Here is a 14305-nt window from a genome sequence, read left to right on the forward strand (position 1 = left end):
TCCTTCTGTCCAGTTTGCGTGTAACTTAAGAAAGTGCGAGAAATGACTAGAAAGTTACTTAGTGTTTTTGTTGGCTTAAACTTGGTGAATTATGTGGCCTGAAAATTATTTCATCTACCCACAGCAAAACAAATATGATAATTTCCTTGTAGTTTTGCAATACATGATTTTCAGTGTAGGTTAATTTAAATTGTGACATACTAATGGAGCTGCTGAAAGTCATTCCTATAAAGAGTAAGCACGCAGTACTTGCCATTTTCAAAGGGGCAAAGTTGTATCCTCCTTGCATCTGGAAGTGCCAGCCAACCCTACAAGCAAATAGTGGACATCAGTTAGAGGTTGTCAGATACACATGTTTTTAATATTTCAGGAAGAATGTGACAGAAAATTTTCCTGCCAAAGATAAGGTTTGTTAGAAAGCTTTGGAAGTAATTTTTTAAAAGAAGTTTTGCACTATTTTTTTCATTTTGTTGTTCATCATTAGGGACATTGAACTAAGGTGATCCCTTCTAACACTATATTCCTATTTCTGAGTCATATATTTGGTCCAATTTCATTTAGAAAATCTTCCAGTTTGATTTTCATTAAGTTTGTTAGAGTGTCATTACTTTCTAGGGGAACCAAAATATTCAATAATCATAATATAAGATCTCCTGGCCTTGGCAATGGTAAAGGATACATCCTTAGAATCTGAAGATTAACACTTGACCCAATCTTCAAGTATATGTGCATGGCTGCTGCTATGCTCTATTTATTTAGATTGATGTGCAAATGTTTCTGTTATTTGGAGTTCCCATCTGTTTGCTTAGCAATCCTATTACAGAATTTTCTGTGTATACACTGAGAGGAATAAAGTTTTTCTAGTGACCTCATATTTTCAGAGTGGAATGAAAAAATTCCCTATGCTTTGGCAAGACTTTGTGGTTCAGCTTGCCTATTTAGGTATGTGATTTTAGGTACCACAATGTACACATCTAAATGTGACTAAAGTGCTCAAATTACTGTCACAGTAGCCTTATGAAGACCAGCCAGAGCAGCCAGTAGAATCTACAGTGCAGTCCAGCACATCCCAAAAGGATAGGCCATCTGCCTTTGGTCCATTGAGGAACTGATTGCATTAATTAGATCTCCATTGACTTTAAGAGTTTGGACACCTAATTCAAATGTAGATATCTATATTTGAATATCTATGTTTAGATATCTTAATCTGCAAGGTAAATCCAACTCCAAAACTCAGTGAGAAAACTAGGTTCACATAGCATCTTTCTGTGTTATCAAGGTAATTTTAAATTTGTTTGGGACCTTTTATTCCTTGTATGAAAGACATTCCAAAATCTCACTTCTCAGGTTATCATAAAAATATGTAACTATCCTGAATATATTCATGCAATGAAGTTTATCCCCCTTCATTCTCATTGCAATAATGGCTTTTGTTTAAAACATATCTTATTTTTCCTTATAAGTAACCCTTCTGGTCTTTATTTTCACAGCAAAGATATCTTCTCTTTGCATGTGTTTTGCTAGGCTAATGGAAACACTATATTTGAATCTCTTTGTAAAACAGTCTTTTCATTCCCCAACCACTACCAATCTTTTATGTGCACCTTCCTTTTGAATTAATCTTTCTTGAATATGGATACAAGAATTCCTTACAGTGTTTCAAAGAAGGCCTTGCCCATACTTTCCTGTTGGCTTGGAACAATCTAACTGACTAGACTTTTGTTCATGTTTACATGTTGACATCATGGAAGCAAGCTAGTTACTCACCCTGTGATCAACTATTTCAGCCAGATCTTTTTTCTTCAACTGTCATTTCTAAGTGAGGACTCACATCTTACAGCAAAAATTCTTTTTATCAGAACAAGTACATGAACTTGCACTTCATATTTTACACTTCATCATCCTTCAATCATGTCACATATGAAGATCTCTACTCTCTTCCAATCACCCCGACCCTCTTCCATTTTGATTATTGGTCCCAACTGTGTTTCAGCAAATCCTGTTACACATTCCTGAATTTTGTCCCCATGTCATTGATGAAAACATTTATATGGGAATGACTCTAAGTGTCATCCTTTAACAACTTCCTTACCAACACAGGCCCATCCAACAGGAGTTGCTGAGTTAGCCCTGCAGCCAGGTATTATCGACCATTCAAATCTTGCTCTTGTTCTTGGTTTTTTTAATTCTTGTTTTAGTTTCTCATGCAATACTATATCAAATCCTACTGACATTTAGTCAGGTTATGTCTTGTGTCTTTTCATTGTTTATAAAAAAAATCAGTCAAAATAATATTACACAATGCATTCCATAAATTATTGTACATTTTATCCCATTTTCTTCTGATTGCCATGTTTTAATTAGCATTTCCTAAAAAATCTCTTCCTTACATTTACGTAATTCTAAGGTCAAAAAAAGCCTTAGTCAAAAATTTGGTCTAGAGCCTTTTTCCTCAGTTTTTTTTTTTTTAATCAGAAACACAAATATATACCAAATTCCAGACTGTATTACCTCAATGCAAAGACAAGGGAGTAGCTGAGAATATTTCAGAGAAATGGATTTAAAAGATTCCTTTCCTTTTATCTGAAATGAAAAACATGGTCATAAATCCTGGACAGTAAACTTATTTTAATAAAGCTAAATGATAGATATAGATATAAATATAAATAGAGACATATAGATAGATATAGATTTAAATATAGACAGAGATGATATAGCTATAAATACAGATAGATATAGATGTATATAGATTATAGAGGTGATACAGATGATGTAGCTATAGATATAGACATAGATGGCATTTCCTGTAACTATAACCATAATGAGTATTGCCATCTGTGAGGCACCACCTCCAGTCCCCCAAAGCACTGTGAGTTTAACTCACCACAGCAAATGCCCCAACATCTTCACAGGTAAACCATTTACGGCACAGGCGAACGTAATAATCGTGATCTCGGGGAAAGTTGGATACATTCACTGTTACAATTTGCCTTGCCCTGTCTAAATTATAATCTAACTTTCCAGCTGAAAAAAAAAAATAAAATCAAGCATGAAATTATTCCATCTGTTTCTTTATAACTTTATTATTTCTATTTTATCTATTTATAAAATGTACATAATACATTTCATAACTTGATGGAAATGAAACTCAACATCTTTAGAATCTTACCTAGAATATTTGAAATTATTATTACTTTATACCCTAATTTTATACTTCTAATTTTTTAATGAGATATGATTTTCATTGAGCATTATTTAGCTTAGCACTTGTAATACTGAGAGGCCAAGACACCTACCAATTTTACCTCAACCTTAGTATTTGGAATCTTATGTAGTTTATCAGAAATATTTGAAATATACACACTAATACTACTATGAGGGCTGATTATCCCAAGATTGTCATTTTTTTAATATAAAGAATATCTGCAACTATGATAGCCAAATGTAATATGTGGAAGGAATATTTTTTGTACATATATTCACAGGTATGACAAAAGCAGTATAGCAGTTTGGCAAATTAATGTCAATCTATTTATGAGGTCTGGCAATAGACAAAACATAAAACCAGCAATCCAAAGTTCATTAAAAGAACACAAATGTCCAAAAGCTTAGAAATCAAATAGAATATCAAAACCTTTACCTCCCATGTAGCATTTTCAATATAAATATATTTCTAGAACATTACCATGAAATTTCCAGAATATTACCTATCAACTAGATGGTAATTATAGTAAGTATAATATATATCAGTAGTAGTATTTGGAAATCATAATTTTTTTCTCCCTGCTCATTTAAGTATGAAAGCATGTCATTGTATAGGTCACTAGAAATATCTCACAGCTCTAAGTTGCATAGGAGATCAGCTCACCTGAACAAGCTGGAATATATTTTCCCACATCACTGTTTCTGCAATCTGCAAAGTAGAAGGCAGAGTCTGTTTCAGTGCTGCTTTATTGATATAACTGTGCAAACAAACTGCCAAATTATCCAGTAGATTCCCAACAGGAAACCTCTCTCATCCCCCTTTTTAAGTGCAGACTTGCATACATTTTTAGATAAACAGCACAAAACATAAATACTCTTCCCACACACAGAGATTATATCACAATATGCCTTAAGGATCTATCTCCCCAGTCCGGGGTTTCTACTGGGAAACCTCATCAGCAGTTAAGGCTGCAGTTGAGGATATAGCACCACACTCCTTTGCCTAGAACCTAACAATAATTGGAGTAATAATATTAATTTTGGTTACTATTTCCTTGAAAAACAACTCCCATTTTTTACCAGGCTCATTTCCCTGTTATCAGTAATTCTGTATTTCTACTATTCTAATTCCAGCCTTAGAAAGAAACACCCTACCTAGCTCCTAGGGAGTTTGCCAGAATTAGAAGCCAGGCAACGCTTTCAGAAGATCTGGTATTTTTATCTCCAAAACTTAACTCTTAAGAACATTAAAACAACTTTTCATGTGTTGCTTTCACTCCTCCTTGCATAACACAGTATTGGAGCAGCATTTGACTCAAATTTCCCCACAGAGTCCTTTTCCACCAAGAAATAATTCCTATTTTCATTTGCTCACTCGCCCTGGTAATGTGCTGTAAAACTGGGCTTCATAAAACTTTGTTTCCTCCCCTCTTTCTTCACAAAGTACTTATGTACTTCAATAGTGAATCAGGACTGATAAGAAAATTAAAGGCTTTTTGAGCTCAAAAAGGCCTTACTTGTACCAAAGTGTCAAACTATACGGCAGAGATGACACTGTACCAAGGGGCAAGGGCACGAAACCCCCACCCATGGGCCCTGGAGGTGGGAAGGCAGAACAACCCCAGACACGGGATCAAACAAGGGGTCTCATGTCAATTTTTGCTTTTTCGTTCTCTGGCCACACTGTATCTTGGTTAGACCACAGTGCTGAATCTATTTTTGTATGCACATGGCATAATTTGTAAAAAAACTTGTGGGCCCTTCACCCCAAAAAATTGGAAAAATGCTACCTAATCTTTTTCAGTTCTATGTAAACAGGCTATAGAACAGCCAGTTAATGAAAGTAAAAATAAATTTCTATAGACTTTCTTATTAATCTTTCCTCAGCTTCTGAAGCCACCCCTGGGCCACCTGTGCAGAGAAGCAGAAGCTCCATCTGAGGCACAGAGAGCAGGCAGGGCTGCACCTGCAGGCAGAGAAACAGCACGTGCCAATCACAAGAAGGGCAACAGAGAGAAATGCATAGTGTAAATTCAGTTTTCCACATACCTTTAGACATAAACTCAGGGTTTTATAGCAAGTTGAAACCTTTACTTGCTAACAAAAAAAAATCACTGAAATGTAAACTAAGGCTGGTCCTGGCATACATGATCTACCATCAGTTAGGTCAGTATATCCCAAATGGGATTTGGATGTGCTTTTGCTTTTGAGAGGTTTGTTTTGTTTTGTTTCATTTCGTTTGGTTTTTTTTTTTTTTTTTTATTTTACAAGATATTTCTTGAAAAACATCTGATTTAAGATGTTTTCCTACCTTCAACATAGTATTGCTGACTTAGCTTGACTTCACAGTAATGTGGTACAGTTTTCATGGTCACATAGATGTGTTGTGCTACATTGACTTCAATGCAATTGAATTGTACCTGTACCTGTTTAAAACATTGATAAAATTGGGTTCACACATGACTTCCAGATGCAGAAAAACCTTCAGCTAAGATATTTAAGAAATAAATATTCTTCATTCAGATATATTTACATTTAAAAGCAGCATTAAGGTAGCATTAGGAATGTAAAAGAAGCAGATACAACTTAATAAAAGGATTTCAAAAAGTACCATTATTTCTAATCCAGGATGTTGCTATCACCTTCACTTTTAGAAATCCAAATATCTACAATATATCAAATAATCCTAAAAGCATAGAAATATCAAAAAACCCAGTCTATAGACATTTTACAAGCACAAAATTTGCAGAATTGAAAAAAAAAACCTGTTTAAATATTTAATGGCAACTTCAGAAAATGAATTAATTACAATAACAGTTTATGAGACAGAAAGTAATTTAAGAAACAAAAGTTGAGGTCCAGTTATAGCAGGTCATTCCCTCGTTGCTATCAGTTAACTATTAAATTCCTTGTAGGTTTTCATGTTGGATACTCTCCTATTTGGCAAAAGGCATTTGGAGGGTAAAAGATGTCTTATGTCACCATTTTAGTCACTGAACTGAAACTAGGAAAATTTCATTAAATATGTTTGATTCTTGCATATAAACCTGCTTTACTCTAAAAGTTACTGGTTGCTGACTGGTGGCCCTGCATTGCCCATAGGGATGGATGTGGATGTTCCATCATCAAGAGACACCAAGTGCAAACTGCAACTGCATTTTGGGGGAGCTTTGTTCCACATGTGCAATCAGTGTAAGGTGTCCAAACACATGAAGCAGCACATTGAGTACAGGATTAGTGACCATTATCCACCAGTAACTCCAAAAATTCATGCCTTTCCAACAGTTGGTCAAGGGTAGTTCTTTTTTTCCCCAGTTGCAAATGTTAGTAACAAATACTTCCCTTTAACAGATATTGCCCCTTAAAAGGGCTTAGGACAGATGAGCACAAGTGCTTAGGCACCTATCTGTGTAAACTCCAGTGATATGGTTTGACTGAAGTAATATGAACTTAAAATCTCTGTAGCATTGCTCTTCCTAGACACTGGAGTCAGAAAAGCTTCCACACAATTCGGAGGGCGTAACAAGAAAGCCAGTAAGACTGGTATAAAAATTAGGCTCTGCAGAGACAGACTCCCTTGTCAAAAGGTAGGCAGAAGAAATACAAGGATGGTAGAAAATTAAATTTATATATTGTAAAAGGTAATTTTGTTGTGGAGTTTCATTGGCTATGCTGAAGCATATGTTTCACTGTAGTTTTCCACAAGTCAATAAGCCAAAAAAAAAAAAAAAAAAAAAAAGAGATGCAAAAGGTTTTTTATTTCCAAAGGCTTATAAACATTTAAATGAAAAATTACTGCACTCAAAACAGGAGTTTACCTTCTTTCCATTAAGCATCTTGCTTTTTTTCCTAGTGAATCTCACGTTTATGCATTGAGATTGCTGTGTGTCCAGTGAAAAAGAACATATTTCCAGCCCACGGACATTCTCTGAAATGAGTTAGGAACAGATTGCAAAAATATAACTTAAGCATCTTTAAGATCAAAAACATTAATTAAAATACACCATATCATAAGCTTTCCTTCTAAGTGGAAGGCACATGTATCTCTGTTAAAAAAGAGACATTATATATAACTCATACATAGGAGTAGGAACAAGGATTTAATGCAGATTGCTATAAATGAAGCTTTAATTATGCAAGTTTAAAAATAAACCTATTAACTCTGAGTGAAGCAACTAGAAAATATCTAAATGGTAACATATGAAGCACATGAATGGCAAGGTGTTAGTAAAAATAGACTATGCACAGGAAGACCATATACTTTTATTTTCTTGTAGTGCAGAACTGTAACTTCAGATGAATAAACTGTTTCTCCTTCTGTAGGGGCAGTCACTCATGTCCAGATTATCAGAGCAGACAGAATTAGTGTGTGTGCCTGCATGGATGCCATAGCAAGAAAGAAAAGGGCAGTTGTGTTCTTGGGGTACTGGCAGAGGACAAGTTACATATGTTATATTGGAAGGCAGAATTCATTATCTCAGTCCTCATTCACTTCAGAAGGGTCACAACTTCATCCTGTTGTAGTAAAATGCTTTCACAAAATTATTTTCCTGATAATATTACATGAAAACAGCTTGGTCCCAAATATTACAATATGGAACAAATTTTGGCTGAATGGCTATAAACAAAAAGTGAACAGAAAGCTGATTCCTACCATCCAGACTCAGTGTTCCTTTAATGTTTAAATGGAGAGAGCATGGGCTTCCTTGGACACATTTCATCACTGTTGAGATCTTCATGCTTTTCAGTACCCCAGAAGATAAAGATGCAGGAGCATCATGGCAGAAGCTGTTAAAAATGCCACCTGCAAATGCAAACACAAGGGCAGAGAAAACTCATTGCACACAGGATGACTGGGGCAGAGCAAGCTCTACAGGGGAAGTTCCAGCTCTCCTGAAACCAGTAAGAAAGTGACCAGCAAAGCCAGTACTTTACCTAAGACTTTCACACAGCCAACATGGCTATGTAGGGTGTTGGAATAAATTTCTATGCTTAAGGAAATGTTAACCCATAGGAGGAAGCAATCACACTTCTAACAACTAAGGTTAGCAGACCACACCTAGATTAATACTGGTTCTAATTAATTAGATCTGCTAGATCATGGCTAAACAAATAGTTTATATAAACTTTTTTCAGAACTAGTACCTGTATGTTGTGAACACTCTCATAATAGTACTTTAATTTTAGGACATTCTGATGGTCTCCACTGTTGATAAAATTTCACTTTCACACAAGAGGGCACCATTGCATTCCTAGTCATGGAAGAGTACCTTATGCCTACAGGATTTCCTTCTGCTTTAGACCAGAGCAAGAGCAGAATAAATATTATCCAGGCCTTCTTCAAGGCACAGAACACAATAATCAATAGGTGTAGAACCCAGCTACTGTGTCTTCTTCAATTTCCCTGTGTAAATTTAGTCATTCCAAAGCCTTAGGAAATGGATTTGCAGAGCTAAAACTGTAGGCTAGTATAAAAGGAAAAAAATAGTCTTAAGACCCTAAACCTCATCAGCTAGCATATTTCATCTCTTTCTACTTCTCAGTCTGCCCTACACAGAAATCAGTTATTTATTTATGAATTTATATTGGTACAGTGGATTTAATCCCCAGTGCATTTCTTGGGTTTCTCTACTTCACATTCATTCTTTGTAGTCCCAAAAACTATTAATTCAAGAAACTATCAGAACAAATAGCCAGAGAATTAGGTTTTGTCCCTTGATTTTGTGGTATGCAATGAAGCACAGCTCTTTTTAGTTGTAACTATGTAATTGCTATTTCTTTGAAATATTTACTAGGTTTCTTCTTTTCACACATGAAAGATAAAAACCACCCAAGTAAAAAAAAAAAAAAAAGTATTTTATTGACCATTCTCCTTCTCTGGGTGAGAGGCTAGAAGAACAAAAACAAAACAAAACAAAAAAAATTTGACTCATATAATTCAGCTGTTTAAAATGTTCAACATATATGGCAAAAGGTATGGAAGCATGAAACAGCAGTGCCACAAAACTGTACTTGCCATAAAATTCAGGACAGCACTCTTAATGGAATCATCAAGAAAGGGCACATCACTCAATGTCAAGCCAAGAACTGTTGTCAAATGTGGATGTTCATTGACTCACATGGAAGACACATCCACAGCTCTCACAGAGGAAAGGTGTGGAGAAGAAGGAAACACAAAGCTTATCCTGACTTATCCTTCCAACCCTTCCAGTGAAGGAAAGCGCTGTAAATTCAAAGACTGAAAGTGCATTAACCTGAACAGGAATTCTTCCTGTCGTATGAGATCTTCCTAACCTTATGAGATCCTCATTTTCCCAATGTCCAGTTCCAGCAGAAGGCCATTGTCAAAAATCAGATACTGGTACTGCAGGATGTGAAGACAGGCTAACATAAATGTGGCACCTTCACTTAAATCTGTTAAATCTGTTAGGCCTTAGGTGCCCTCACACCTGGTATCAGGAGAAATAAGTCCTGTGTGATACATATCACATACATACAGTCAGAAGAGACAAAACCTTCACACCCAAGTCTCCACTCTATTAGCCTGGTTTTGTGTCATTGAACATATTTTGGAGGCAACAGAACATGCTGATATGAACCAAGTGGAAAAGCATGGGAAAACAAGGACACTTTACCTCAACTGGCAGTAGGTCAACTCTGAATTATCAAAAGAAATACTGGAAATTAGCAAAGACAATTTATGTAAACCAAAGGAAAAAACACAGATCACTCAAAATATACACATAAGGCTTTAGGAGCAGTTGGAGTACCTTGAATTTTGAAGAATTTATAAACATTTCCACAGAGATGAGACAGCCCTCAGAAGTACAGTGCACAGCAGCTGGATATGAACACTGTATTCCGTGTTCCAAGAATGGGTGGTGTAATAATCCTGAAGGTATCTCAGGATGGAAAGTTTTTGCACAACACTTAATTAATCCACCCACAACTAACTGGGTGTTTATAATATTGCAGAACTACTTGATAACTATTACTAATAATGTGATAAGTGATTATTAGTTTGAGCTCTGTCTCTTTGCTCAAAAATATTTTTTCCTGACTACATTGTATGAGATGCAGTTGTGGATACCCAGTGGTATCTGGGAGTAACTGGTTCTGCTTAAGTTTTGGTTATTGGTGTAAATTTCTTGATCCAGACTTATAACCTTGCCCATTGCTATGTCTGCATAGAAATTATCTGAGGGGAGGGCAATGTAGAGATAGATAGATTAGATAGATAGATAGATAGATAGATAGATAGATAGATAGATAGATAGATAGATAGATAGATAGATAGATAGATAGATTAGATAGATAGATAGATGGATAGATAGACAGATATTCAAAGTGGATAGGTCTTTACAAAGTGTTCTGTTTGTGTGTATTTGACCTTATTTTTTAGTTGGGAGGGGGGGAACTGCCATGATTTAGTTGAATTTTCTCCTTAGCTGTTACAGTCTGAGGTATGATATCAGCAGATGTTGGAACTATCTCATGAAAATTCTTACTCAGCCTGGGTGCATTACTGACATTGGATCAGCATCAGACAGATGCACAAACACTCTGCTGTCCCATCAGCAGAGACACTGTTCTCCTTGATCATGGTTTCTACTTTCAAACTGAGAACAAATATGTAACACACTGAATAAAATGAAACTACGCTTCCACTTTGGATTATTTTTTCCATTAATTTTATTATAGATTTTGCGAATTGCAAAATATACTGCGATACTCATTAGAATTAGTTTAAATGGATCATATCATGCATGAGGATACTAGCACTGGATTACAGTAAATACATGATACAAGGATGACCTGAAAGAAAATAATTTTCATTGTGTAAATCATCACAGTATGAGACTCATTTCTGACTAATTCTTCCGTAAACTCCTACTTTATCATCTTTTAATCCCCCCTTAAGTTATTTTTTTCTGGAACACACCCCATTTTCCTTTTCACACAAGTAGTTTTATCTATACCGCAGGAGACATAAAGATACATCTTGCTACACAAACCATCTGTTGGGTAAATCTTACCTATATTTTCTGTTTATGAATAATAGCTGTAATTAGCCCTACATGAGAGAGGGATTGTTGCTTTAATTATGGGCACATATAAGCCCAGGCATAAAGAAACCAAGGCTTTTTACTCAGCATGTAGACATTTCCTTGTACTTTTGCCATCAGCTCAACCACAGCAGATAATTTTTTAATCTGATGATGCAGCAATCAACCTAGAACTGTCATGACAGCAAATCACACCTTATGTACAGTTGGATAATAGAAGCCGGAGCTGAGCAAAGGATATGCAACAGAAATGAATAAATGGATAATTTGAAGCCTCAGGTAAGAAGATGAAATTGGAGAAGAGCATTAAAAAAAAAAAAAAAAGCAAGCAGAGAAATCCTTTTAATAACAAAACTGGGACAACACCCAATAGAAAATCCTGACTGTTTTTTTATCTGATAAATCATCCCTATAAGTATTGTAAGACTCTGAGCTACTTAAGGATACTGACAGTGCTAAATCTGTGAGCATCTCTAAAGCCTACTAGAATTGCTTCACTGGCACATCATTCCATGAGTATAAATTACAGTAGTATTTCAAACCTATTTGCATATGATTTACCACAGTATCTGCTGCAACTGTTCATTAGGATGATTCAACAAAATTCATCAGCAAAGTAGATGTGCTGTCCTACAATAACCACATGGTGCACTTCAGTTAATAAGTACCAAAATTCACTACTTGTAAGTACTTACAGCAATTATGAAATTGATTAAAATTTAGACTGACAGCCTCTCTTTCACAAGAGATTGCAATACACAGTAAATTAAAAGGGTTTCATGGTTGTGTGTTCAGAAAACATTTCAAACTTTTAGCGATATTGAACAACACTGTGATACACTGTGCCAAATACATTTTCTGAAAATTAATTTTTTTTAATCATTGATATTTTTATATCCATTTATGGATATATTACAGTGAATTTCAAATACTACAGTAGTTCTTATGTGCTACCTAACAGTCTAGAAGAGCAGGAGGAGGAAGGCAGAGTCAAAGTCACACTGCCAAATACTACTGAGGTAGTGGCTGCAAATTTTAGGAAATATATTTTTGTTGATGCTAAAAGAAATTACTATTGTAAAAGTCCTCTACTATAGAGTTAACATCTTTTAAAGTAATGTTATCTCAAATACCAAATAATTTTTAAAAATAATATAGAAAAGGAAGTATGCAAAGGAGTATACACCCACTGTTACATTAGGATGAAGACAGAAAATGTTTTTTCATTACCCCTCTAAGTCTGAGCATCCTACATGTTACATGTGTTGAAGGTAGCTGATAAGATTTTTTCAGACAGCACTGAAAAACCTACAACCAGCTTCATGTATATCGTCTTCAGAGATGTGGATCTTTAGTTTACAAACCCTTCAGTGCCCTTCCAGTTGAGTGAAATATCGAGCTTATCTGGCGTGCATCATCTGCATGTCCCTGCATCAGGGGTTGGACCAAATGATTCCCAGAGGTGCCTTCTGACCTCAGCCAGGCTGTGCTCTGAGCAACTCTGGCAGTCAACAGCATGACAACCCCTCTTGCCTCTCTCCCAGCATAGAAATCCCTTGTCCTAAAATGGATGGAATGAATCACCACCTCATGGTACCAATGAGTCTCCACTATCTAAATCTGCATTTGTGTAACACCCAGCACAGATTTTAACTCACAACCAACAGAATTACGAGTGTTCTTCCCTTTGAGAATAGGTTGAAGGTCTTGATTTTCTCTGCCTGTACTGCTCAAGGACATAAAGGCATGCTTCAGCTAGCACAGCAAGGGTCAACACCCCTGTTTCTTCTACCTTCCACATGGTTTGTGCAACTACCAACTCAGCTGCCTAGTCCCAACAAGATTCATTTACAACCCCTGAACTAGCCACCAAAGGCTACTCTGCTGACCAGCAGAAGACTAGAGATTTTTTCTGGGGGGACTTTTATCTGCATCCCTTCCAAACACATATTCTTTCTCTCCATCTCAACACAATCCCATAAATGCCATGCATTCTGAGTAAGGATTCATGCCAGCTGGCATTCAGCTCATGCCCCATGCCACAGCACCAGCATCTCACATGCCTGAGCTCAGCATCACATCTTCCACGTCTATGCACTCACTGCCGTGTGCATTCAGGAAAGGCACTGTGGGCACCAGCAGTGCTCAGAGCTGAGCTCCAGCTAGGATGGCCCTCTCAGGGGAGCCTGACTGTCCTCTGAGTGGGGACAGTGACAGTCCTTTCAGCAGGGGTCATGACTGTCCTCTCAGGCAGGACTGTGACTCTCCTCTCAGTGGGCAGTTTGCCAGGCAGCAGCCTCGTACTTCCCTGCAGATGACTGTGTGCTCTGGAGGAGTGACTGATGGAGGCTTCAGAGCTCAGGTCATTCAAGACCCTGTGTTATTACTATAGGCAATATCAATAATGAGTAGAAGCAATAAAAACATGTAAAATTACTTAGCAAACTCTCTTTCCTTCACTATGGTAAGGAAAACTATAAAGCAGTTGGCATTATTAGCCTAATATTTATCAAAACCTACCAATTTCCAATGTTTTTTATTAAAGAACTGGCGGTAAATACCCTGTCATGACAGTGATCTGATGTCACTATGATAGTGGATTTAATATCTTTAATAAATTACCTTTAAAAAAACCCAGCAAAAATGTGAATGACGTATACTCACCAGAAGGTTTGCTTTTACAGTGAATCCCCTGCAAACAGAAACAAAATATTTTAAAAGCTGAGGTAATAATAAAAACAAATATTGCTCAATCATTGAACACAAGTAAACATACCTTAAACAGGTAAACATATTCATAGTTCACAACTGAAATAATTTTAAAGGTTAAAAAAATTATTTTCCAATACAGTGGAAAAAACACATCAGTGCTGCATATGACAGCCCAATACGTATGGGAACACAAGATCAGCATTATCCTTATTTTCATGTATTTCCACAGTGAATGAAACTGTTTTAACAAGTATAAGAGTTCCATCAAATAAAGACATAATTTTATGAGGTACTGCCATTCCTAGTGACCAAGAGGTCATGCA

The 14305-nt window shown here is 36.2% G+C and overlaps 1 protein-coding gene across 5 annotated transcripts in view; it reads right to left on the reverse strand.

The window, feature by feature from the left end:
* The window catches only part of IL17REL (interleukin 17 receptor E like), a 54478-nt gene that overhangs the window by 22442 nt on the left and 17731 nt on the right, over window positions 1-14305 (reverse strand). For all 5 annotated transcript variants that reach the window (XR_014952034.1, XR_014952033.1, XM_085569301.1 and 2 more), the window contains exons 2-9: window positions 13935-13962; window positions 7859-8008; window positions 7023-7132; window positions 5516-5630; window positions 3869-3913; window positions 2885-3024; window positions 2512-2583; window positions 254-308 (exon numbers count right to left, since the gene is read on the reverse strand). Coding sequence is in view for 3 of the 5 variants with exons in the window: in XM_085569301.1 (XP_085425427.1) it covers window positions 254-308; window positions 2512-2583; window positions 2885-3024; window positions 3869-3913; window positions 5516-5630; window positions 7023-7132; window positions 7859-8008; window positions 13935-13962 (715 nt within the window). In the remaining 2 variants the exon portion in view is untranslated. The remainder of the gene's footprint in view (window positions 1-253; window positions 309-2511; window positions 2584-2884; window positions 3025-3868; window positions 3914-5515; window positions 5631-7022; window positions 7133-7858; window positions 8009-13934; window positions 13963-14305) is intronic.

Source organism: Lonchura striata, chromosome 1A (genome assembly GCF_050655825.1).
Source record: "Lonchura striata isolate lonStrDom1 chromosome 1A, ASM5065582v1, whole genome shotgun sequence".
Classification (NCBI taxonomy): Eukaryota; Metazoa; Chordata; class Aves; order Passeriformes; family Estrildidae; genus Lonchura; species Lonchura striata.